Raw genomic sequence first — 26131 nt, 5'->3', positions numbered from 1 at the left:
GATTCCGTAGGGTTTGCAAACAATATAAACGTATACTTACCCAATACATATCCGATCCTGGACACGTGCTTGCGTACTGGGTACGCATTCCGAGGTTGTTCCAAGTAGAAGAACGGCATCGTTACTTCTGTGGGCGTGGAATCGAAGCCAAGTTCCATGAAGCTTTTGCTTTCGCTTTGCGCTTCCCACTCAAAAAGGGCCTCTTTTGTGCTAAGCATTCTGCCACGGTATCCTTCCCGAACTTGTTTGTTTATCGGCCGTTTTAGCCATAACATTCGAACCGAATTATGCCATCCTTATTTGAAACGCAGCACGATATGAATTCAATTTCATCTTCTTTCTTTGGGTGGGGTCTTCTCTGTTCCTCGAACATTATGCTTTATAAACAATCCTAAAAAGAAAACAACCTATCGCTCCCTGCATAGCATTATCTACGGGTAAAAGTTTAAAGCAGCGCCGCATGAAGTAACATCAAATTTAATGCAATGCTCACCCCCGAAAGCAAAACATCAATCAGCAAACCGGTTGGGTGATTTATGCTTTGCTTTCATCCTATCGTGTCCGCGCCACCGTTCGCTGTTTCACGGTCAACGAAACTATTAAAAGTGCACTCGGTGTAAAAAATGCATCACACAGCATTTTCACGCTTCGGTTCCTTCTTGGCCGTCTGTGTGCCCAGCCAGACGTGCTTGGCAAGCCCTCGACGAACGACGGCCCAGTGTTACATCATTCTTAGATCTCGATTTGCCAGCTGACTACCATTCTCGAAAGGCTTCACGTGAGACCAAAACGCAACCGGCTGTATCCCCCACCCGGCGCCAAAGCACAACGACAGCGACGGACCAGGCACGTGACTTCATTGACTCTCAGAGCCGCTTGGGGGTCCTTGGGATGGGCAGAAAATCGATTCGACCGGCTGGATGGATGGGTCATCATCACATGTGCTGGTGAGCAATGGTGGTGTTGGCTTGCCACACCAAGCAACGGAGATGATGCTGAGGGATCTATACGGTTACAGTCCCAATTCTGTGCGTGTGTGTGTTGGGTGAAACAGCCCAACATACCTCGTCTTTTTTCTCCTGATGATGATTAATTAGCAGCCTTTTTTTGCTTTCGCAAAACCATGAACCTTCTACCAACGCTGTGGAGTGCCTGCTCTCTTCGTTACAAGGGAATTGTAATAAATTTCACTGTGACGGCTGTGGGTGGTGATGGTGGTGGGTGCGATGTGCGCGACATGCGAAACTCAATACTGACACGCACTGCTCCGTTCGGTCAGGTCACCAAGGCACGTGAAGTCAATATGCTCCCATATGCTGCCTATGTGACGTCAGAACCGGGGGTTAACTGCTCTCTTGATGGGGGATGTGGGACTCATATAGGCAGGTGGTTTCAATGTCTTTCCTAAACCGTTAGTAACGTTTTGATGGGAAGGTCTGTCTTACGTAATTAATCCCAAATGAGACGATGAGTTGGAAGCAAAAAACAAACCCCTAAATAAGATTCAATACTTTGGAGAGTTGTTTCGTGTGCCAACCGAGAGGGTGATTCAATTTGTAGGCTCCTGTTGCTGGAATGGAGGATTAAAAATGAATTTTACAAGAAACAGCAAAAGACCAAAATAAAAGCCACTCCACGGCAAGCGTTCGACAGGTCTTACCCGTAAATGGTTGTAATTCAATGTTGAAAATTAAATTCATTCTTGCTTGCCCTTTGATGTTGTACCGAAATAGAAACAACATTCGGCGCAGAACTCGGAAAACGGTAAGCGCCCATCTGCCACGGTTTGCAAGTCGTTCAAAGGGAAGCTGAATGCCGAAACCCCGAGCAATTGGAGTGGCACGAAATTGGAAACACTTGTACGTAGTATTAACCTGTGCGCGCACCAGGCGGTCTGCTGGTCTGTTTGACTAATTCCGAACAAAACACACAACAGTCTTCAACATCTTCGACAACAACTTCCAAACAAGAACGGTTGCATGCATACTCCATCTCAAATCCAGCATGCTGCGATGGAAACATGACAGTAAACACACACATACACACACACACACACACACACACACACACACACACACACACACACACACACACACACACACACACACACACAGAAAACTCATAACAAGCGTTGTAGTAGGCAACGAACTGTGCTGGTTGCTACTTGTTGCCGCGTTGGTGCTAGGCACACCCAAATTCCAACAGCGCGCGCGGGGTATTGGTGGCGGTGTCAATTCCATCGTGACTAATTCGACCTCCCACCACCCTCCCTCAAACAGACCGACTCAGGTCTACACATTAAGCACTTAACCTTAGCACCCCATCTTTGACCCCTTTTAGGGGGGGAGAGCGCTATTTGAGTCATCCTATCGGGTGGAGTGGGATGCTTCAGTGACACACATTCACGACATACACGACGTCTCATCTCGGAATCCGATTTCACACCGAAGTACCCGTTACGGAGCGTTTCATTCATCGTTTGAACGCCGTGAAGCGCCAATTGATGATAATTAATTGCACACGAATGATAAATGGATGGCTCTTTGGCCCGTCCGACAGACATCGTCCAATATTGTTTGCCGATTATGTGATGTTGTCGCCGTTTTTAATGGGCGGGAATAATTAACCGTTTAGTGTGAATGCATGATTAACCGATCGATTGGACCACTCCAGGGGGCTGTGGAGCAGTGCGATTGTTGCTGCAACAATGATGTGTGCATTTATGAATTAATTTATCCCTTTCGCCTGATTTTTATAAAATCAGGACACCGGAACGGCCTTTACCAAGCGACAGCAAGAGCTATTTTTGGGATTTCCCTGTCACGAGCATTATCTGAGGATTTTATATTTTTTGTTTTATCACACACAATTGATCGCTGCTACAGGAAGCTGAACACAAAAGCGCCAGCGTGGGATTATTGTCTTACAATCGGAACACGATACACCCGGGCCGCATACCACCGCACTTCAGTTCCAGACATGTAATCTTTAAATTAAATTATCTCACCCAAGGTGACGGCAAACGCGGGAGAACCAAAGCAGCAAAGGACAGCTCAAGCGCCTCTGGCAGCGTGTATTTTTATTCCCGCGTGTAACTTTTTTCTAACTCCCTCTGCCCCATTTCATCTGCTTTATCGTTCGATTCCTGAAGACCTGGAGAGACACCGAACCGACACCGGGCTTCTGGCTTGCACGTGCTTGGGTGTCGAGCGCGAAAACACCCACCTCCCCTCCCCATTTTCACCCATCGAGACACAACCCCAGCTAGCGTAGCTTTATTTTCGGATGCGCCTTATCAGCCCAAGACTTTCCACCACTTTCTTACTCTCGATAGCATCACAAGTACATTATTCGATGAAAAGAAGAAGCCCAAGGCACAAGTACACTCCTCGCAAGGTGTAACATGCGGCGGGATAAAGGAAAGGTTGGTCTCATGCACCTCCCCATCCCACATCCCCATACCCATTCGGGTGGTTGGGAATCGGATGTTTTCCGTTCGGCATGGAAGCGTGAAAGCGTTGTGCCAACAGCAGCAGCATCACAACCGAGACCGTACGCCCAAAGTCAGTCAACCGATTGCCGAGATGGCGGGATTTCGGTACCGCGACGGATAATACGCCAACGACAACGTGGGGGGGGGGACCGTGGGGGAGATGAGCATTGCGAAATTTCATCCTTCGGAATGCCACGAGCTTCACGCCTCGGTAAGTTCGAACGCGCGTGCTTTACGCTGTACCATGTAGTAGGGAGGGGTAGCTTGTGGGACGAAGCGGTTTAAAGGTGGTGCAAAACAGCTACCACAAAGCGCAATCTGTCGCAGCACACTGGAACGCAGTATTATCGGTCGCAGCGCCCACCCCCCGGTCGGATGCTGCCCTTCGGACGCCAGACTCTATCAATCGAGAAGGCATAGAGGGCACGGAATGGCACTTCGACATACGACATTGTCGAACAAATGGGTCGATACGATACAATAAATATGACTTACAGTTCCCTCTCTCTCTCTCTTTAGTGGGAAGCATTCAACATCGCAAGCAGCAAGGATATTGCCTTTAATTCCCCAGCGATCCATAGTATTTGAATGATGATTTATATAAAGCATTACGCGAAGCGCTAACGAACCGAAGATACGCAATGATAATGTTCCGGCATTTGTTTCACCAGCACCAGCTGAACGCACCTTAAGCCTTACTAGGCGGCTTCGCTACGCAATGCTGCAACACCCAGTGTGGCTGCTCTTTCCCAGCCCATTAAAGCTTATGTGGCACTCGAGCGTGTCACTCACTCGCAAAAAGCAGGCCACAAGGACGCGTGATAAATTCACCTCCGGATACATCCCCCATCCCACCCCACTCTACACACACACAAAACACACCCACTGGTGCTGGTGGTGCGAAGAGGCCAACCAACTAGGGCCCAGCGTAATTTACGCTTTATTTATCGCACCCGATACTTTCTCGCACCGTTTGCTTTCATTAGTGACAGTAGCTCCTGCTCACCGGCTGCTGCTGCTGCTGCTACCGTTGTCCTGTTGCTGCTGCTGCTGCTCCTGCTCCGGCATCACTTTCACCTTCGAGCGGTACGCCTGAACGTGGTGATTGGCCACCCGATGCGGTATCGATCCGGGTCGTAGCAGGTTCGAGTTCAGTGCCTGCCCGTACGACCGTAGCAGCACGATGTCCGTCTCCGCCGGCTCCAAGTACTCCTCCAGCTCACCAAACAGCTGACAAAGAGAGAGAGAGAGGGAGATAGAGAATGAGCAGGATAATCAAATCGAACCACCCATCGATACCGAGTGAAGTTGACTTCCTTACCTCCCGTTCGCCACAGGTGATAAATCGCAGCACGGCAACGTACTCCGACCAGACCATGTTGCGCCAGCGAACGTCGTACCGTTGGGCGAGCGGTACCATCAGCAGACACCCGAACCCACCGTGCCCGTAGCTCGAGCTTTGGAACGTGTCCAGCGCGAGCTGGTACAGCCCGTAGTAGCTTTTACGGTTTTCCATTTTGGCCGTTTCGAACTCAAACACCTCCTTCCGCTGTCCTGCCTCCTTCCCGGCGAAGGTCCGCAGCTCCGCCAGCCGCCGTTCGATCAGCGCGGAAAGGTCCGGTTCGAGGAATTTTGAGTCCGGGCCAAGAAACGCTGCCATCAGATACATCAACCGTTCGGTTGGGCTGGCAATTGAAACACCGCCAGCCCGTTCCAGTAGCTCGGAGAACCGCAACCCACTCCCAATGATGGCGGTTTCGGTAAGCTGCTCCAGCCGGTGGGCCGGACCTTTCTCCAGCTTTTCCACCAGCAGGTACAATGGACTGTAGGGCCAGGTGCGCCGTAGAAGGGGCGTTTTCCATTCTGCTGCCGTTAATCCGGCCCGTGCCGGTGCGAGATTGACCTGTTGAGCAAACACAGAGGTAAGAGTATCGATTTTTTGGGAGGGCGAAGTAAATGTTTGATTGAAATTTCCCACCTCGTTCTGTATCGCGCGTTGGGTCAGTAGTTTGTAGTTAAACTTCCACCGCTGCATGTCCGCCCCGGTAACGGCGAGCTCCGCCGCCCGGCAGCCGTAGTAGTCGAGCTTGAAAATGATATCATCAAACAGCTTCACGATTGCGGGATAAAACGCTTCACTAAGCGAGAAGGTTAGGAAGAACGCGAGCTGAAGACGGTACGAACGAACTGCGCTTTTCTCCGACTCCATTGCCGGAGAGTCCACCAAACCGAACTCCAACACATCAAGCAGATAGCGCTGTTCGATCGTTTGGACAAACCAATTTCCAATCAAACTCTGTTGCTGTTCCACATGATGAGTTCGTCGGCAGACTGCTTCCAGGTAGGACCGGTGGGGCGAAGCACTCCCAAAGATGTCTTCCCGCATTCGTGTGTCCACCTCCTCCAGTTCCTCCTTCTTCTGCCCGGTTAGATGAAGTAGCGCATGGAGCAGAAACACTGGATAGCTGCTCGTGACGATTAGTGTCGGGACGGTTTGGTTTCGACGCACCTGTACCGCACCCAGCGTTGGCAGCGACTCGATACCGTACTGGGAACGGTCTTCAAAGTGCGTCAGCAGTAGCGAAGATGAACTTTAGAGGATATTGGACAAAAAAGCGTTGTCAGTATCGAAGTAATTCCTATCCACAGCACCACAAACATACTTTATTGTTTGGATGATTTCACGGAACCGCGAACTGCGCACGAAGGGAGCGAGATATTTCGCCCGGAACGTTCTGTACGCTTCCATCCCAACCGCTGTCCGGGCTCGACCCACCATCCAAAGACATCCGGCCAGCAGGATCTTTTGCGAGAACTGAGAACGAGAAGAAGAACAACACCATAAGTTAACACGCTCCTCGCGATGTTCGAACCAAAATCGTTCTGCGGGTGTGTCAGCAAAGCTTATTTTATTCCGAGTGCGCTGCTGCTCGGATAATTAATTACCTCGTTAGCACCGTTCCGTTCGGCCGCGGTGAACCATTTCGAGCAGCAGGCGAACAGTTTTTCGCCAAACGACGATGCATCGCCACGGGAGCAAACTGCATCCGGCTGCAGCCCCGGGCCAATTAGGGCTAACAAGGCGACGGCATGCTGGCGGATGATAAATGGGCCACTCTCGTCGAAAATGAGATGCTCATAGTGCCACTGGAGCAGGTAGCACAGGGCGGGCCAAAGATCGCTGGTGGTGGTGGAGGGTGAAAAAGAAGAGAGAGGGGAAGGGAAAGGTGAGCAGTATGAATAAACGAAACGATTGAGCATCTAATAAGGGAAGCAATGAGCCACATAATGGTTGCTCATCAAACTGTTCGTAGTAGGCGGAAGTGGCCACAATGATAAGCTTTTGAAGTACACAGAAACAACAGGATCATTGGAATGTGGAAACGGACTGCATTTTGGGGGATTGGTGTTGAATAAAATCACCTCTTTTAGATTCGTGATTAAATTAGTTCTACCAGGCTTGTTAGAATCATCAAACCGTCACCATGTCCTTGCGAGTGTGGATGGAAACCTCTTTAGGCATTTTGCTAATATCACAGGACACCTAAATGAGGATGAGCTTGATTAGCTCCTCTTCTACTTGGCATTGGAAAGGGTCATTTATACTTTTGTATGGAACTTTTATAAGTCAGAATATATCCTAAAATGCTCTGAAGATATAGACATCTGTGATCGGTAGATAAGATAGGGATAAGATTGAAAAAGTGCCGGAGACTCAGACCATCTGGGAAGCAGTGTATTCATTAACAGCGACAATCTCGAGGTAGTAAAGAAGAATCTTGGAACGGTCGCTACTTCGGACAACATCAGCAGCGAAATCTGGAGACGCATTGTGAAGGGGAATCGTCAATACTACGAGCTTCTGCTTCTGGCCGACTGCTGAGATCCAGAAGACTTTGAGCCCGCACCAAATGTTAGAATTATCGCACACTGATTCGCCCAGTGGTCCTCTGTAGACACGAGTCCTGGACCATCCGAGCGGAGGATGCAAACGATCTGGACGTGTTTGAGTAACGCATCCTCCGGACCATCTTTGGCGGTGTGTTCGAGCATGGATTTTGGAGGAGAAGGACGAACCACGAGCTGTACGGCGAACGGAGCATCCAGACGGTGCAGAAGGCTGGTAGGATACGATGGCTGGGGCATGTTACGAAGATGCCGGACTAATGCCCCACCAAGATGGAGTTCGACAGCGATCCCCAATTCGGCATAAGGCGCAGGGGAGCACAGCGAACTCGATGGCTGAACCAGGTGAAGCGTAACCTGACGGAGATCGGGTGTCTACATGGATGGAAGGATGCAGTCAGAGACCGAGCATCCTGGAGGACTGATATCGCAGAAGATCTTGTCATTCCACTGATACGAAACAAAATTGAATTCATTCAGAAATATTTTACATGACCTCTTTTGGTATCCAGAACAACTACCAAGCTCCTCAGAATACCTTCAATAAATCTTCACTAAACCTCCACATGTTGGCATCGGAGAACCTTTTGAAGTCAGCCCAGCTCCCGAGTACTGAAGCTATGAAAACATCTTGGTCCGACGGTAAAGACGCTGTCTTGTCAACATACTTACTCATCCGATACTACAACTGATTTGAGGTCTTGACCTTCTAGAGGCGTATCCGAGCCCACTCACAGTCCCGCGCCTTAGTCTAAAGGTCACACAATCTTGCCTCTGTAATGGTGGACGACCACGGGCTAGAACAAGCCGTTACGGGCTGGGTCGTCCGGTTTCATGAGTATAACATGGCAAGCTTACCAGAGCCTGGCGAGCTTGATATGCTATAGCTCCTATAGCTCGTCGTTGTAGCAGCTCCTCTAATGTCCTTCCACACATACGGGGCCCAAAATTCCTTCTAGGCATCTTCCTTTCGAACGCGACTAACTGGGGTTCCTCAGAATTGAACAGTGTCCATGCCTCACAGGCATTAGTACTATAAACATACGATATAGTCCCAACTTCAACCATAGCAACTGGTTCATGGAAGAGAGCTACAGCCAGCATCGTTTCGCGTAACTCTGCATCTATGCTATTAACGATGCTGACCTTTGACCCGAGATAGGTGAAATCTTGAACGGCGTCAAACCTGCGTTCTATATATATCTGTATGTCACTCCTACTTGGGTCTGAATTTGTTAGAAGAGCCACTGGTGGTTCTACCATTTGTTTGATTTTCGCTTCGTTTATCTAAAATCACAGGTTCTTTACCACCAGTTTTCTTTGATAGCCTTTAGCTATATAGGAGAGCCTTACATCAATGTTTTCTATACCATCATCGCATGCCAGCATCTAGGATGACTTGCAGAGGATGGTCTGGCCAACGGGTTATACTAAAAACAGGAAATACTTTCAGGGGTTCTCAAGGAAATACTTATTCTCAAGTCACTCGTCACGAAGCTACCTTGAAGCTGCACCTTACTTTTAACATGTTTTTACTAACCTACGCGATTACGACGAAGATCCCATCCAACGTTGATGATATTTCGTTGATGATATATTTATATTGTAATAGATAATATTACAATTCTCTTATCGGCAAGCGCACCAGCTGGCATAGCATCGCTCTATCAATCCCTGTAAAGTCCTTTTTATACCTTTCAAAGGCTCAGTAAAGCCCTTGCACGTCGTAACTGAAGTGGCTCGATCCACCATTAAGACCAATTCAGGACACTTGTGCCGCAGTCCAAAGCTCTGACAACTTGCCACGATGTTGAATTGCACGGTGTTACGTATTGATTTATGGCAAACAATAAACATCGGCTGGGTTTCATAGGAAATCCCTAAAAAACAGCTCTCTTTCCATCACCATTACCAAACGCACCCCGCACACAAAAATCACGCAATCAGTACACGCGCACCCCGACAGAACTGTTCGGTTTTACTATTCCACGGCGCAATGTTTGGCTGCGTAATGAAACTCTGTTCGCGCGTGTACGCCACAGGTGCAGTCGTGATTTATCGAAGGACGTCACCGGCGAGAGGGTGAGAGAGGGTGTTTTATGCAAATCACTCCCATCACCCAGCCTTCCCGTGCTCTGTTATTACCGAACGAAAATGGAAGCGAAATCATCTCGATGAAACCGCCACTTTCTAATCAATATTCAATTGAACCACCGACGGTAATCGACGTGGTTGGTTATGATCTGTCCCCTTTTCCGGTGGACATGGGATGGCGTGAGGGGGGAGGTCATTCGTTACGCACCGACGGTAATTGATTGTTGTGTCATTGTTCGCACACACACAGCTTTCTGTTTTTGCAGTTGCACTTTTGCAAAGTGTTTTGCACCGTCTTCTAGGGACAACTCTTTAAAAGTTACATACAACCTTACAACATAGCGGAAATATTGTTCAATATTCAAAAAACCCTCAATTCCGAGCGCCGGAAGCACTTGGCCAACGGAATGATCACACTGACGAGCGTCGGTGTGTTAAAGTTGCACTCTCACGCAAATGATATGCAGATTCGTGTTGAGTTTTACCTCCCAAATCATGCCCCACCCGTATAAAAACCGACCAGCGCAACAGATGAAGTGACAACATTTGCGTAAAAGCACACCGTATACGCCGCCGCCGCCGGAAACGCACTTGTTCTCTCGCGTATTACATTGAAACGTTCCACGCCACGCCGTGAACTCTGCGCTCTGTGTTCTGTGCCTGTGCCTGTGGTGTCGGATCAGATCATGCCGATGCCGTCGAACAAGCTGCGAAAACTGCCGGAAGTGTGACTGCGTACGTGTGTGGAAGATGTGTGAATATTCGAATACGCGCAACAAGATGAGCAACCTGGTCGTCGTCCTCGTCCTGCTGACGATGTACATTGTGCTTTCGGCCGTAAGTTTGATAAGCACGCGTTTTGGATAGTGTGTGTGCCGTACGCTGTTTGCATACGGATTTACGCGTCGTCTTCTTCCAATCTGTGCGAATACGAAAAAGATACCGCAAAAGTTACAAAACGGAACAGGATTTGTTGGGCAAAAAGTTTTGCCTCCCCCCCCCCCCCCCCCCCCTTGTTCAGAAACAGAAATCTAAAAAATCAAACCATGACACGCTTCCGCATCAAAAGCGTAACCTTTCACGGAAGTTATGGTTCTTTTTCCCCGGACACGGGCATAAACAACATTCTGAGGGAGGGGGAGCACATACAGCACCACAACACGCTGGCTCATGCGTGACTTTTTACTTCACTTTCAACGTACAACCAAAAAAAAGGGGCGAAAATTCTACCGACAACATCGAACCGAGTTTGAAAATATTCACTGCTTTGGGTAAAAAACAAACTTCTTACGACAAAGTTTTGCCCTATCTCCGTGCCTGATTTGGGGACGGTTCTCAACACAGCATGCTAATCACACATCGGAACACAGCATCGATGATGATGTTCGACCGTAGGAGCTCCCTTTTTCCGGGAAGTGTCTACGCCTCGGACGACGCGATACAACGACACGATTCGAAAGTAATTGGTGGGAAAACATCAACACGGGGATAACAATCTTCCCGGGAATTATGGTGCTACTTCCGTGTAATCACCGACCACGGTGGCCTTTAATGAGCTTTATGCGTTCGACGACGTCCGAGCGTTTATCGATGTCGCACATCGGGGGAAATGCCATGATCCTCTTCCCACCCAATGCCATACGATAGTGCTGCTACCCACGTGTCAAACTTTCCCCAAAACTTCCCGGCGCGGCATCTGCAAGCGAGAAGAAGTTTCTTTATTTTCGTTTACCATGCTACCGTAGTTCCTTGCTTCTTGTTTGGGCTCTTATGCGTCATAAGGCTCTTTGCAGCAGCCGGCAAAGAGCGTTCGGTTTTGTGATTCTACCAACGAATGGAAACGTTACTTTTTCCCCCCTCTTACTTCTATCGAACAAGGTGTTACCGGATCCGGGGGATGTCCTGCAGCTACACAAGTTCAATATTTACACGTTCTGCTAGTTTGGTGCGACTACTTTTTCGTTTACCATATTGCAACACGTCGAAAACTGAAGTTCATACAATCTAGCAAAGTGCACATCGAAGTAGGTGCGGGTTTCAGCTGAGCCTTCCTGCTCGTCTCCCGTAGTGCTACATGACAAGTTCACGGAGGGGGAAAAACACGTCTCCACGTCGTGCTGCACCAACGTTCAATTTAAACCCGATTTTGTCCCTCAATTTCTGCTCCCAACGACATCACAGTAGCCGAATGGTTTAGTTTTACCTTTTCAGTGCCAAGCTGGGCTCTGTCAGCAAACACTCTCCCCAAGTGTCGTATTTAGTATGTTTTTTTGGTTCCTGCACCGGACTAACTTTCCCTTCCCATCCCTTTTCTCTCGCCACCGGTCGACAGCCATTCGAAATACCGGACCGGTACAAAAAGCCGGCTAAAATGTTGCACGAAATTTGTATCGCCGAGTCGGGCGCCTCGGAGGAGCAGCTGCGCACCTGTCTCGATGGAACCGTACCGACAGCTCCGGCCGCCAAGTGCTACATCCACTGCCTGTTCGACAAGATCGACGTGGTGGACGAGGCGACCGGGCGCATCCTGCTCGACCGGCTGCTTTACATCATCCCGGACGACGTGAAGGCAGCGGTGGACCATTTAACGCGCGAATGTAGCCACATCGGTAAGTGACCGTGGACGTGTTTTGCAGGGTTGATGAAATGATAAAATTGGTTTGTTTGTTTTTTTTGCTGCAGTAACGCCGGATAAGTGCGAAACCGCCTACGAGACGGTCAAATGTTATTTCAATGCGCACGACGAGGTGATCAAATTCTGCCACCTACTGGTGCTGGAGTGAATCGGCAGCACGTGACCAACGTTGCCAATGTGTTTGTTTTACCTTTCTATCTCACTTAATGTACAGTTTCAGCATTAGCGATACGTTTGCAGCTCCATGCTAGGGAAGGCAATTTTGCTCTAGGTTTAACAGTAAAGGACAACCAACGCGTACAGGACCCATGTGATTTGTGTTATTAAGCAATGCATTAATCAGCTATTAATCATTTCATTAAACGACAAGATGTTTGAGAAATTGTAGATGTTATTAATTTACGTAGTAAGATTGGAAAAGAAATGTGTTTGTTTGGTTTAAAACGAAATTCCACCTACCTGTAAAGTTCGTCGTCCGGCTTACAGTCCAACAGCAAACGAAAGAACCGAAATGCTTCAATTTGTACTTGAATCATTCTCATCTATAAAACCAAAAAGCAAAATCAAAACCAATTATTAGCATACAGTAAAGTATTGGGCAACGTTTTCGGCTTCCCCTCCGCTACTCACATCGATATCCTTCCTGCTGAAGACGTAACGCTTCGCGAGCTGCACCACGTGAAACCGGTTCAGGTACAGGTCATAGAAATGGGCCCCATAGCCACACAACACTCGCACCAACTTCAACACCACGTGCTGTGGCTGATGCTCACGCTCCGGGCTCTCGATCGAGGTAAGATAGTTTTTCACCAACCCACCGATCAGTGCCTCGTTCGTCGCAATCTTCAGCGCCATCTGCTCGCTGGTGCGTGCCAAACGGATCAATATCTTGGTACAATTGATGACGGTCGCACCCTCCGGCTTCATCGCAAACAGAATGTACCGGATGCGCTCCAGTATGTTCGTACGCACCAGACACTCCATCAGGTCCGTCTCGGCCAGATGGAAATCGTTCATCGTCTCACGATTGTGCACATCGTCCGGATCGTCCGGATCGGGCAGATTCGCCTTAAAGTGGGCCTTACGTGGCGGGCGGGATCCCTTACCTCCGCTAAGATTCATCGCCCCGAAACCTGCCGCCATCTCTTGCTCGCGCTGTCGCCGTTCCTCTTCGTGGCTGTGCGTAATGTTGAGTGCCAGTTCCGGCTGCACCATACCGTACTCCGTATCGAACACCGTATCGAGCAGAATCTCGTCGGTATCGTTGTAGAACAGGCTGGCTAGCGCACGGGAAGCTACCTCCACGACGGACGGTGTGTTTTCGTCCAGCGCAAAGCGAAGGAAAAAGAACACCTTCGAAACGGGCAGCTCCAGTACGCCATCGTAAAAGCCTTGGTTCAGTATGTTCAGCATACCGGCGATGGCTCCCAGGGCGGAAATACGCTGCTGCAGCACGTTCGAGCGGGCCAGGCGGAACAGCTCCTGCAGCGTGTAACCGGGCCGTTGAGCGTCCTCCCCGTGCAGGTACAGCTCCCGGTCGTCCGTTTGCTGCGGGTTCATATCCGCCACGTACGGCTGCAAAACGCCCTTCCAATCGAAACGCGCCTCGTACGATTCACCCGGTTTCAGCTCTTTCACGCTACGTTCAATGTCCTTGGTCCATTCGAGCTTCTCCGGTTCCAGCACGTCAAAGTTGATCCACTGTTCCGAGCCCTTCTCTTTCAGCACCTCCATGCCGGCGGGAACTAGACCGGCATTCGCCACCGGCTTACACTTTTCCTTTGCTTTTTCAGACAGAGCAGGTTCCTTAGCAACCGGGGCAGCATCAGCAGCAGTCGGTTTTTTACGCGCTTTAAGAAACTCGACCAGCTTCGGATCGAGCGTGTTCAACAGGTGGCTTCTCTCTTTGCTAATCTCCTCGATCGACATCTGATTCAGCTTGCGTAAGTTTTCATTGTGTATTTCCGTTGCGTCCCAGCCCTCGAGCAGTGCGCTGCCAGACGGCTCCTCAAACTCGATCTTTTCTTTCGACTCGACCGCTTCACTCTTCTGCGGTTGGGCCGCCTTTCCCTTGGAAATCATTTGCGCAAAAATGCTTTTCTTTGGTCCATCCGCCTGCGACTTTGCCGGGTATGCCGTAATGTGCATCGTCTTCGGGAACGACCCTTCCACCGTCGACGGAATTACATCGGCCGCAAACGTCTGCTCCGGCTTTCGCTCCACAACCTCTCCCATAACCAACGATTCCGTCGACGGTGGTGGTTGCTCTTCGGTGGGCGCTTCTGCCTCATCATCGGTAGCCATGTTTTCCGCAGCGGTTGCTGGGGTTGTAGCCTGCTGGGCCTGCAGCCGTTGGGCTCGGCGTTTGGCAAACTCCGACTGGCGGACGTTTCCACCGGCCAAGGACGACGAACTGCTGGCTGCCGGCGTTTCGCCATCGCGCTGCACCCGCACAACCTTCGCTGCGGGCTGGAAGTTTACGTCCCGGTTTTGCTCCGCGTAGAACTCTTGCTGCATGCGCAGGATCTCATTTTCACTATCCTTTTTTGAGGGTCGTTTAATCATCTTTTCGGAAGCGCTAATCACCTTTCTTTTCACCGTACGATGTGCGAAGAAACTGTTTGTTTACAATTTACGCGCTTATTGCCGCTCTCAAACACAGTGTGGCCAGAATAATTTGGCGGTTTTCGGTAGGAGTTTAATATTTATTCGATAATTTTCGGTAGGTTTTGAAGCGTTGACCCGGTGTTGGGGGGGGGGGGGGGGGGGGAGTGAATTTAGGAATTCTAACCCAACGAATGATTTCGATGCACTTTTGCTTCTGAGCGTTGGGGACTCCCTGTTCTCGGGGCTCCTCGCGGCCGCTTAGGACAGTGCTAAATCGAATGTGCTGCCAGCAGCTATTTCGATTATTTGTATGAATTGGTAACCCAAGTGCCACAAATCCAATAAACGGCCACTAAACGACCGAATGAAAAATCGGTAGTTTTAGGGGGCTCATCTGTGAGTTTGTAAACATATACAAAATCGGTAGGAATACAGATAAATCGGTATTTCTGGTCACTCTGCTCAAACAAACCGCATCGTTTGACAGTTCTCCAACGAAGAAGAAGAAAAGGGACGGGAGAAGAGCAAGTGGTGGAAAAGAAAGATGGCTACTCGCCAGTGATTGTTTGTTTTGATGTTGTGTGTAAAATAATACGTTTTTTTCTGTGTTCTATGCAACCGTTCCGGATAATATTAGTGTAATATTGTTGCGCAAGTTAACAAGTGTGTGGGGAGCATAAAGTTCAGCCGATACAGTCCAGTTGAAGGCAATCTAAGCGGGGGCAAAGTTTTTCCGCTCGCACCAAACCTAACCTCACTTTTCGCGGTTGGGTGCGGAGGGTGTGTGTGTGTGTGGTGTTTTGATTGCATTCGTGTCCGTCTGCGGCGATTTCCCGGTTTGTTTGTTTTGATTTTGGTTAGAAGGGGAGGGGCACATTACAAGTCCTATGCACCTTTTGGGCAAACACACCATGGAAGATGCGGTTACGGTGAAGTGCCCGCCGGAAATATCGCACGAAGAACGGAAAGAGTCGCCCCCGCGAGGACCTAAAACGGCAACACAGGATGAGAAAGTAAAGAAAAGCATTGTCAATGGTAGCAGCAAGCAAAAGGAACTCGTTGGTGGTAGGTATTGTCGCTGCCTGTTAATATGCTGCAGTGGTTTCATGTTTCTGCTGTTTTGTTTTTTTTTTCAGGCAATGACTTGAAGCTGGTGATGGAACCGCAAAACCCTTCCCCCACCAAGTATTTCGACACGAACGGTGTACCGCTGCGCAAGGCGGTAGAGGAAGGAAACCTCGAGCAAACGGCGGACCGGGAAGGGCACGATAAGAAGCCGAGCAAAGTGACCATCAAATGCTGTAACTGTGAGAAAACGTTTACCTCCCGTGCGGCGTATGAGCTGCACTATCGCACCAACTATCAACAGGAACCGGTTTACGAGTGTCCGGTGTGCGACAAGCGCATCAAACAGTACCGGGCGTACCAGCTGCATAGCTACCGGCACAGCGCCAACCAGCGCTTTACCTGTCCCGAGTGCTCCAAAACGTTCCACCAAAAGTCTGATCTCACGCGCCACCAAAACATCCACCAGCCCCCTGGCAGCAACGGTTCCGGCACGTCCAAGGAGCGCAATGCGGCAAAGAATGGCGGCGATGGAAACGAGCAAGTCATACCCTGCCCCCGCTGTGATGCCACCTTTGCTACGCAGGCCGAATTCAAGGAACATTCCCGAAAGCTTCATCGCACACCAAAGCAGCTGGTCGAGTGTCCGGACTGTGGAAAGTACGTGTACGGCAATGATCTGCAAGCTCGAAATGCAATAGTTAATTTTTTTCTTTCTTACTTTCTCACCCCATTCAGATTGCTTTCCACCGGTAGCCTCTACTCGCATCGTAAAATACACTCCGAAAGCCCAAAGTTCTCGTGCCCCGAGTGTGACCGCACGTTCGTGCAGAAGATCAACCTCATCCATCACCACAAAACGCACCTCACCGAGCGGCCCTTCCAGTGCGGCCAGTGTGATAAAGCGTTCTGCGAAAAGGCACACCTGCAGCGGCACCTCAACTACCACTCCCAGGAGCGGCCCTACCGCTGTGAGCTGTGCGGCAAGTGCTACAAAACGGAGCGCTGCCTCAAGGTGCACTCCGCCGTCCACAACAACGAGCGGCCGTTCGTGTGCACCGAGTGCAACAAAGGCTTTCTCAGCAGCTCCAAGCTGCGGCAGCACAGCAACATCCACTCGGGGCTGCGGCCGTTCAAGTGCAAATATTGTACGCGCGATTTCACCAACTTCCCGAACTGGCTGAAGCACATCCGTCGCCGGCACAAGGTGGATCACCGGACCGGCGAAAAGCTGGACAGTGTGCCGAAGTTTATGACGAAGAAAAAGCTACCCGTCGATCGGGTGGTGCGCAAGAAGGAGCAACCGCCGGCCCCGCCCGAAGCGAGCGTAACCGCCGGTGGTGCGGGCGAAAAGGGGAAAAAGCGAGCAGCGGTTAAGCAACGGCCCATCATACCGCTGCCCGACGTGCTGAAGGACGAATCGTTGCCGTACTTTAGCGAAAGTTCCAACATTGATCTCAATCTAGTTTGTAAGGAAGATCTGCTGCAGCCGCTGGTAGATGAGATGGAGGACATCTTTCAGTGCTTACCGTCCGACGAATCGAAGCTTAGCATTCCGGAGCCGTTGGAGCAGCTCGGCGGCGGCACCAATGCCGTCGACGTACCGCTCAACGGTGGTAGTCTGCTTCAACCGGAAGTGGATTGTGATTTTAGTGTAAGAAGCCCGATGGCGGACCAGTCCAGCGTTTGCAACGATCTCATCACGCAAGGTAGAGGAAGCTTTTTCAAAAGTAACTACTAGAAGTCTGCTTACACTTTCTCCCGCTTTTCCTTTTACACAGAACTCCCCAGCAATGCATTGTCGAGCTGCGAGGAAGAAACGTTCAGTGGTACGCTACTGTACGATGCACATCTACCCATTCTGCCCGCTATGGTATCGTTCTGCAGCAACAGCAGCGAGGAGCAACAGTTTCGGCTTATCAATCCACACTTTATACACCTGACCAATCCTGCACCGTTTCTCGCCGGAAGCTCCAAGTTGCCATCGGACAGTGGTACCGTTCCGGTTTCGATTGGCGAATGACGGTAAAGGGTTACTGGGAAGGCAAACCCACAGGATGTTTGTTTACCAAACAGCGGCAGAGATCGGTCTTGCGTCTTGATACCAAATCGATTGAAAAATCATATGGGGACGAGGCGAACTGGATTATTGGCGTGAGGTATACTTTTTAGATATTCTATCTTATCTAAATCCACCTGCTCAATTCAGCAGAATTCTTGTAAGTCCATTAATAGGCTAGTGATTAGATAAACAGTGCAAAAGAGGCATTTAGGAGACAATTCGGATTCTATTCCAAGTGTGTGTGTGTGTGTGTGTATGTGTGTGTGTGTGTGTGCGTGAGAAAGGATGAGAGAATTTTCTATTTTATAAACGTAACATAAAATGACGTTGACGTCATACTGAACTGAACATTAACAAACTTAAATGCGCGAACTGTACCAAACGAAGTAATAGATGGAACTTTATCCTTAGCGTACGAAATAATGACACGTTTTATAAAAAAAATCGAAAGGAACGTATATTATTATTTTGAAACATAAAGCACACCATTGGCAGATATTATTTTTTTACAAACAAACATAAAGAAGCATTCGATCTGAAGAGAAAAGAGAAATTACACGATTGTTTGCGCTGTGGACATCTCGCAAACCGCATCCGAAAGGGGGCTACAATAACACATTCAGACAAGCGCTATATATACATAGTCAAAGAACACAAGCGTCACTTATCTCAACCGACACAAACATAAATCGCCTTTACATCCACGCCCTGTTCTAACACAAATTAATCACTTTACATCACTTTGGTTTTACAGGGTCGTCACATCTTCCGGTTTCTCCGTACACACTTTGCCCCTACGTTAGACGGTTTAGTTGCTTCGAGTGGTTGCACTGGTGCCGCTACCTGCTCCGACACTATCTCGATGCGCTGGCCTTCCTGTGGCAACATTTCGCTCACCGTAACCGATCGTGCTGGTCCGTCACGGATGTTGAAGTTCAAATTAACCGTTGGTAGTGGTTGCTGCTGCTGCTGTTGGCCATTATTATCGAGTGGCCTAGATGATCGGAATCTGTTGGAAATTACCGTCCCGAACATTTCAAATCCACTGCGAATGCTTATGGGAACGAGAGTCGTGATTACAATGTACGTAAATCCCAACATTAACAGACCGATAAGTAGCGCCTGCCACCATACTACATCGTTTGTGATTTCGGTGTATGTATTGATGTACTCCCTGATCAAGCTCTTGAAGTAGACGGCCTGTATCCAAACGGTTGATTCCACCAGCACCTGCAATGGGTCACAGATTGGGAGCGGCCCAGCGCCATCCTTTCGGGAACGAAACATTCCAAATATAGACGTCCAGCGGCTCGGAGGCGGTGTTTCCATGCCTTCCAACGATTGTCGGGCCAAATTTTCGTTGCATTCCTTCCACTTCTTGCACACCGTGATGCTTAAGATGAGCAGCAGGAATACTGTGAAATGCTTGAGTCGCGTGATGCGAGCAATCACCCGGATGGCGTAGCAACCGGCGATAAGCAGGAACGCCGGCAGTAGTAAACCGTCCACAATTTTTGACTCGAACAGTTGCATCAGAAAGTCGTACAAACGTTCGCATTGCTGCTCACGGATAAGCGACAATTGCCGAGCTTTGTCGGACTGCTGCAGTACTGCCGACACTATCCAATTGAGCTCACGGGCCGAGGTCGATTCGTCCAGCAGCTTCGCTTGTTCGCGCGCTGAGATGCGTAGGGATAGATCGATTGTGTGGACATTCTTCGTCGGTGGTTCGGGAGTGTTGCGTGCAAACAGCGTTTGAACTAGCTTCCGGTAGTAAACCAAGGCCATTCGTTGATCTTCGCTGATGTCTGGGCTGCAGGGTATGGACGATGCTGATTCAACCACAGGCAGACAATCACATACCGTTGGTTCCGCCTCGCATGACGCATCGTTGGGATGGTTTTCTCGTGAGCGCTCCTTCTGCTGCTGTTGCTGCTGCTGTCCCCAACGATCCAGGGCGCCAGTTTTGATCCATTTCGGGTCATGTCTGCTATCCACTATGCGAAGACACACGACAAGCAATATGCAGACGAACGATACACTACGAATGGTGAGCGGAAGCATGTTGTTTCGATTCGCGTTGCTCTACAGTGCCGCGCACGATTACACTACTCACACATCGGACCATGCCGGGTATAATATACAGGGGGAGAGCTTATCCCTAACGATTTGATAACTGTTTCATAGAAAAATGGGGTACAATACACGTTGAAGAAAGCACTAACAATCTAAGACAGCACTAGGCGGCACTTATCTCATTAATGACCACACCTAAGCATTACGCACTAGCCTTATCTTAAACACAAAATAATCACTTTACATCGTTTGCGTTTTCCGTGGGCACTTCTTCTGATTTCTTCGTAGCTTCCTTAGTGGTGGCTTCCGAACAGTTTGCCTCCACGGTTGTAGCTTCCTCAATCGCTTGCACCGGTGCGGCGACTTCCTCCGACACTACCTCGATTCGCTGCTGGCTCTCTTGTCGCAACATTTCGGCCACCGAAATCGATCGTGCGGCTCCTTCACTGATATGAAAGTTTAAATTCACCGTTGGCAATTGTTGTTGCTGCTGCTGCTGCTGGCCATTATTGTTGGCTGGTCCGGATAATCGCAATGTGTTGGTAACCATGGTACCGAACATCTGAAAGCCACTGCTTATACCCACGTTAACGAGTGCCGTGATAAGAATGTACGCAAATCCCAGCATCAGTAGGCCGATTATTGATCTCTCAACCCATCCAGCATCCTTTGTGTATTCGGTGTATGCGCCATAGAACTCACTGAACATGCTCTTGAAGAAGTCGGCCTGTATCGAAACGGTTGATTGCACCAGCACCTGCAACGGATCACATATCGGAAGCGGCGTAGCGCCATCCTGCCGGGAACGTAACGTTCCAAATATAGACGTCCAGCGGGTCGTAGGAGGAGCTTCCATGCTTTCCAACGTTTTGCGGGCCAAATTTTCGTTGCATTCCTTCCACTTCTTGCACACCGTGATGCTTAAGCTGAGCAGCAGGAACACTATGAAGGGATGCAGATGTGTAATGCGAGCAATCACCCGGATAGCGTAGCAACCGGCAATCATCAGCAGCACTGGCAGTATGTACTGCAAGAACTGCGACTCGAACAGTTGCATCAGAAAGTCGTACAAACGTTCACATTGATTTTCGCGGAAAGCTACCCACTGCCGGGTGTTGTCCGACTGTTCCAAGATTGCTGACACCATCAAATTAAGCTCGCGGGCCGAGGTCGATTCGTCCAGCAGCTTCTCCAGCTGACGGGTTGAGATGCGTATCGCCAGACCGGTTGTGAGGAAATCTTCCGCCGCCGGATCGACCACCAGCGTGTCGCGTGCGAACAGCGTCCTGACTAGCTTCCGGTAGAAAACCAAGGACAGTCGCTGGTCTTCGGTGACGTCCGAGCTGCAGGGTAAGGGTGGCGCTGGCTCCGGCACTGGCGGACAGTCACATACCACTGGTTCCGCCTCGCACGACGCATCGCTGGAAGGGTTTTCCCGTGAGCGCTCCTTCTGCTGCTGTCCCCAACGATCCAGGGCGCCCGGTTTTATCCATTTCGGATCGTGCTTGCAATCAACTGTCCGGCACACGGCAAGCAATATGCAGACGAGTGAAAAACTACGAAAGGTAAGCGAAATCATGGTGTTTGAAGTCGGTTAAATTTTATCACATTTTACTGCCCAAGCGTGATTACACAAATGGCGGAATGTAAACAAAACCCGATGGGAGGGGAGAGAAGGACAGGCACACCGTCGCAAAACCGTCGGGAGACGTCAAAACCGACGTCGCAAGTACTTATAAGCGACGTCGCCGGCGAGGGAAATTCGCAGCGATTTCGAGTCGCTGGCGACGGTCATGAAACGTCAAACGCGAGCCAATCACCAAGGTGGATTAAAAATATCAGGTGGTGGATTAGGGCCTTTGGGGGGTCGCCATAGTTGAGGGACTTTACGTCATTTTAGAACCGTTGACCATTGGTTTCCGCACACAAAGCTTAGCAAATATAACAGATTTCTTTGTTATTATGTGCATTTTAGTGTGTCTATTGATTTTATCGAAAAAACGTAATATATTAACAAAAGATTTGATGATTTGTTTATGCACGAAATTTAAAATCATGCTAGCATGAGTTCTAATCTCAAGTAAATTGTCCATGCGGCTCGTAGATAATGAGGAATTAATGTAAAAATTGAACAAAAATAATGATTTCTTAATTTTTATCATCAAAAATGACGAAAACACAAAGAATTCTAGAATAAATTCACAGAATAACACAAAATAACACACTTTAATGTACGTTTCAATGTTAAATAAGAACTCACAAAGTCCAAAATATATTTTTAAAGAATATTTATTCGAAAAAATGGGGTAGATAAATTATATGAACAAATTTAATTAATGTAAACAAAGTTTGAATCCTGGGGACCTTACGTCAAGTGACGAATTGTCAAAATGCACTAGAGTCCACCCACCAAGCAATTTGACCAAGAGCCGACTGAATTGAGCGACCTTTTCCATACAAGCAACTCACAGCTGCGGCGGCTTACACACACATTCAAGCAGCGCTTGAGCGACTCCTATGGAAACCGATGACAACCTTGGTGCTCAATCATTCTCTCTCGTTCTTTTATCAGTTTTATTCTTTCTGGCACAACTGGCGCACGCACCATTTTGAAAAATTCGTTTGACAGCAGCTCGAAGCAACACAAATATATTTATTTTTCACCGTGATCAGTTAATTTTGGAAAAAACTAAAACTTTACGATGGCAGCACAGCGTGATAAAAAGACTGGTTCCTCGTATCGGAAGCGTGATAGCTTGTTGAAGCAATATGCAAGGGAATGGGACATGGATATGGAGGAAGCAGGATGTAGCTACCAATATTCGGCACCGACTGGTAAAAAGCTTGTGTAGACGGACCGTGGTGGACTGATGCTAATATTACTAACCAAAAATTCTTACAGCAACACCAGAGCCACTTGCTCAATCCGCTGCTCCAGTGATTGAGCATGATATTCCATTGTCGGGGGATGAATTAGGTATTGTTTGCTATGATTGGATTTGTTGCAGTGTTTTTAATGTTGCTTGTTTTCAGCTGCACACTGTTCTGATAGTGATGCGTCTTTTTCGGACCCTGAGGATAATAATGCAACGGAATTTGACGATGGAGATGACGAAGGTGACCAACCTTTCCTTACCGACGATTTGTCCTTCAAGGATGCTCTTCGCGTATGGGTGTTGGAGGCCAACATTTCGCATCGCCGCACAAATGTGTTGCTAGATTTGCTTCGCAAACACAACCATCCTGAGCTGCCGAGGGATGCAAGAACTTTTTTAGAGACTCCCTCAGCGAATACCACACGGAGTCTGGTCTCTACTATCTCGGGTGGTCAATTATGGTATCAGGGGATTGCTAGCAGCCTTAAATCGTACTTTAGGTAATTATAATTGTTGTAGCACAAGCGACTGGTACGATGATCCCTCAAATGGCACATTTGTTCAGTTCATATTACATTAATCCGGTTTCTTCGCTGTTTTAGACTTGTGACACCGGACGTCAATGAAATGGAGCTAATTTTCTTTGTGGATGGGCTACCACTTCACAGAAGTGGTTTAACTCAGTTTTGGCCCATCCTGATGAGAATTCATGACATGCCAAATGTACCGGTAATGACGGTGCCAATTTTTTGTGGGGAAAGTAAGCCGGGAAGCCTTCAAGGTTACTTGCAACCGTTGGTCACGGAACTAAACTACTTGCAAGCCAATGGACTACTGATAAACGGTCGCCCATATAAAATATGGTTCCGGGCCATGATAGCAGATACACCAGCTCGAGCTTACATCAAAGGTACGAATAATTAGCTTCTACTTTCGCAACGATTATTCATGGCTGTATATCACATTGCAGGTGTTAAATCATTTAACGCTCGTTACGGGTGCATCAAATGCAAGACCCGTACCACAAAGGATCCAACAACGAAACGCACCTACTACGGGCAGTTTGGTGCTGCGCGACGGACCCATGAAGAGTTCTGTAATGGTGCATACGTCGACCATTGCAAAACCACTACACCTTTGGTTAAGCTAGACAATTGCGACATTATCAAAGATATAATTACCTCAGAACCTCTGCATGTACGAGATCACGGAGTTACGCGCAGACTAATGCTAAATTGGACTGAAGGAATATTTGGAACGAGTCGTAGGTGGACGGAACCGATACGCGAAGCAGTTTCCAACGAGATTCGGGAACTGCTTCTGCCGTCAGAGTTTCAACGAAGTGTGCGGAGCCTTAAATATTTACGCTTTTGGAAAGGGTTGGAGTACAACTACTTCTTGCACAACATTAGCTTGATTGTCCTTAAGGGAAGAATAAGCGATGTTGAGTATAACCATTTCATGCTGTACTTCTGTGGCATGACTCTGTTCAGCTCAGCTGAATACGAAGATGATTGGCCAATGGCAGATCAGATGTTGCGAAAATTTGTTTTCGATTTTGCCACCGTTTATGGCGTCACGTTTTTGTCTAGTAATGTCCATTACCTGTTGCATGTTTACGAAGATGTTGTTCGGTTTGGACCACTACACAACATTTCTGCCTACAAATTTGAAAGCCATCTTCAAGAGCCCAAAAATTTACTACGAAACGGTAGAAATTGTTTAGCACAAGCTGTGAACAGGTTAACCGAGCTGCAACACATTAACTACGCACGGCCCTCTAACGAGCCTTCGTTTCCGTACATAGTCAACAAAGGAAATGATGTTACTGCTTATGTGATGGCTAATTGCACATTAAAAAATGATAAAAAAAATTGCTGGTTTATGTTGAAAAATAAGAATATAGGAATGTACAGCACAGCATCACGCGAACAGGGTTCGATTGTTGTACATTGCCATCTATTTAGTGAAACCAGTGAACAGTTTGACTATCCATGCTCTTCATACATAATGAATATACGGAGAGCAAACATGTTACATTTAGACCTTTCATCGTTGGTACGTATACCAATTGAAGAGGTAAAGTTCAAACTTGTTGCGGTAAAAACCAAAACAGTTGAAATTTACATGTTCGTTCCGGTGCCTCATAGTATGGCGTAAAATATATTTTTTTTCTCAACACTAAAAAGAGAAGCATAAGGTATTCCATGTTGAAAATTCATAATATATTTCGTTGCATATTACCGTCTAAACATTATTTTTTTATATTTACATAAATTCAAAATTCTCTCCTCCCCCCCCCCCTCTCTCTCTCTCTCTCTCTCACACACACATACACACACAATATTTACATTATTTCACGCGTTTTCATCTACATTTTCTTCGACATCTAGACAAGATGGATTTGTGGCTTTCCGCGTTTTTTCGGCTTTCACCTGGTCCGGAGCGTAGCGAAGCTTTTTGCCGATAAAATTTGCAACCATTGTTTCATTGATGGCATAGAATCGATTGCTGCCAATCATTTTAAAAAGCTTTACCACCCTTCGTAGCTCGCGAAACGGAAATTTTTTTACTGGTCTGCCACCACCAGTCCAGCTGCATTGCGCGAGAAGCTCCTTCGTGAACAAAAAGTTCAATGCTTCCTGCATCCTCGTCTCGGGAGCTTCGCTGGCAATGCGCCCGTTCGCCCATGTAAATATTTTAACCTCGTACTGGGGATCAGACAGCTTTTCATTAAATTCTTTTAATTCTTCCACATTATTCAGTAGTTCAAACTCAAATTCTTCTTCCTGATGGGCTTGGAGTACTCTATTGCAAACACAATTTTTCACCTGGTCGGTCGTTACCTGGACCAGCCCCACTGATTTTTCAATCCGCCTGGAGCGTTTATCTAAATTTTCCACCGACATTTGCAGTCCATCTAGCTGTCGCATTATTGCATCGAGCTTGCTGTTAATCGTGGGTGGTTGTGGCTCTGCCGGAAGTGGCTCTGTCGGAAGTGGTTCTGGCGGAAGTGGTTCTGTTGGAAGTGGCTTGGTCGGTTGTGGCATTGCTCGTGGTTGCACTACGGTAGATGTGAGAGTGGTTGGCTGCACAGGTAAGGATGTTGTTGGGGGTACTTTTTTCAGGGCCGATGTTGGTTGCTGTTTCAGTGGTTGGTACACGAATCGCTCTGGCACTTTTTTTGTTGGCTGATTAGGATTACGTGAAGATGGTTGCTGCACGGAGGGTATGGCTGTAGTGGTTTGCTGGATTCCTAGCGATGATTTGGTGGGCACTTTTCTCCCTACCAATATTACTTTTTTATGTGTATGCTG

At 48.3% G+C, this 26131-nt stretch overlaps 3 protein-coding genes across 3 annotated transcripts; 2 read left to right on the top strand and 1 right to left on the bottom strand.

The window, feature by feature from the left end:
- Positions 1-4391: 4391 nt before the first annotated feature.
- Positions 4392-14811, bottom strand: LOC120948022 (RNA polymerase II-associated protein 1). Its single transcript, XM_040363991.2, has 7 exons — positions 12759-14811; positions 12588-12670; positions 6440-6674; positions 6157-6308; positions 5472-6084; positions 4815-5396; positions 4392-4723 (listed from the first exon to the last, which is right to left on the bottom strand). The coding sequence occupies exons 1-7, from the start codon at positions 14691-14693 to the stop codon at positions 4496-4498; spliced, it is 3828 nt and encodes a 1275-aa protein (XP_040219925.2). The 5' UTR covers positions 14694-14811; the 3' UTR covers positions 4392-4495.
- Positions 10050-12510, top strand: LOC120948025 (general odorant-binding protein 69a). Its single transcript, XM_040363995.2, has 3 exons — positions 10050-10330; positions 11826-12102; positions 12176-12510. The coding sequence occupies exons 1-3, from the start codon at positions 10244-10246 to the stop codon at positions 12274-12276; spliced, it is 465 nt and encodes a 154-aa protein (XP_040219929.2). The 5' UTR covers positions 10050-10243; the 3' UTR covers positions 12277-12510.
- Positions 14812-15159: 348 nt separating the features above from the next.
- On the top strand, positions 15160-18285 carry LOC120948023 (zinc finger protein 135-like). The gene is made up of 4 exons (XM_040363992.2): positions 15160-15800; positions 15872-16460; positions 16539-17509; positions 17582-18285. Exons 1-4 carry the CDS (start codon positions 15623-15625, stop codon positions 17821-17823), a joined length of 1980 nt encoding a protein of 659 aa, XP_040219926.2. The 5' UTR covers positions 15160-15622; the 3' UTR covers positions 17824-18285.
- The last annotated feature ends 7846 nt before the right edge of the window (positions 18286-26131 follow it).

Source organism: Anopheles coluzzii, chromosome 2, assembly GCF_943734685.1.
Source record: "Anopheles coluzzii chromosome 2, AcolN3, whole genome shotgun sequence".
In the NCBI taxonomy this organism is placed as follows: Eukaryota; Metazoa; Arthropoda; class Insecta; order Diptera; family Culicidae; genus Anopheles; species Anopheles coluzzii.
Note: the sequence above shows the minus strand (reverse complement) of the source record. Positions and strands in the feature narration are given on the sequence as shown.

Excerpts from the sequence above, each read along its gene's own strand:
- LOC120948025 (XM_040363995.2), top strand. The coding sequence starts at position 10,244 with ATGTGTGAATATTCGAATACGCGCAACAAGATGAGCAACCTGGTCGTC. Across the intron at positions 10,331-11,825 it reads TGTACATTGTGCTTTCGGCC|CCATTCGAAATACCGGACCG; the intron begins GTAAGTTTGATA and ends ACCGGTCGACAG. Across the intron at positions 12,103-12,175 it reads GCGCGAATGTAGCCACATCG|TAACGCCGGATAAGTGCGAA; the intron begins GTAAGTGACCGT and ends TTTTTGCTGCAG.
- LOC120948022 (XM_040363991.2), bottom strand. The coding sequence starts at position 14,693 with ATGATTAAACGACCCTCAAAAAAGGATAGTGAAAATGAGATCCTGCGC. Across the intron at positions 12,671-12,758 it reads TCAGCAGGAAGGATATCGAT|ATGAGAATGATTCAAGTACA; the intron begins GTGAGTAGCGGA and ends TTGGTTTTATAG. Across the intron at positions 4,724-4,814 it reads TCACCTGTGGCGAACGGGAG|CTGTTTGGTGAGCTGGAGGA; the intron begins GTAAGGAAGTCA and ends TCTCTTTGTCAG.
- LOC120948023 (XM_040363992.2), top strand. The coding sequence starts at position 15,623 with ATGCACCTTTTGGGCAAACACACCATGGAAGATGCGGTTACGGTGAAG. Across the intron at positions 15,801-15,871 it reads GCAAAAGGAACTCGTTGGTG|GCAATGACTTGAAGCTGGTG; the intron begins GTAGGTATTGTC and ends TTTTTTTTTCAG. Across the intron at positions 16,461-16,538 it reads GAGTGTCCGGACTGTGGAAA|ATTGCTTTCCACCGGTAGCC; the intron begins GTACGTGTACGG and ends CACCCCATTCAG.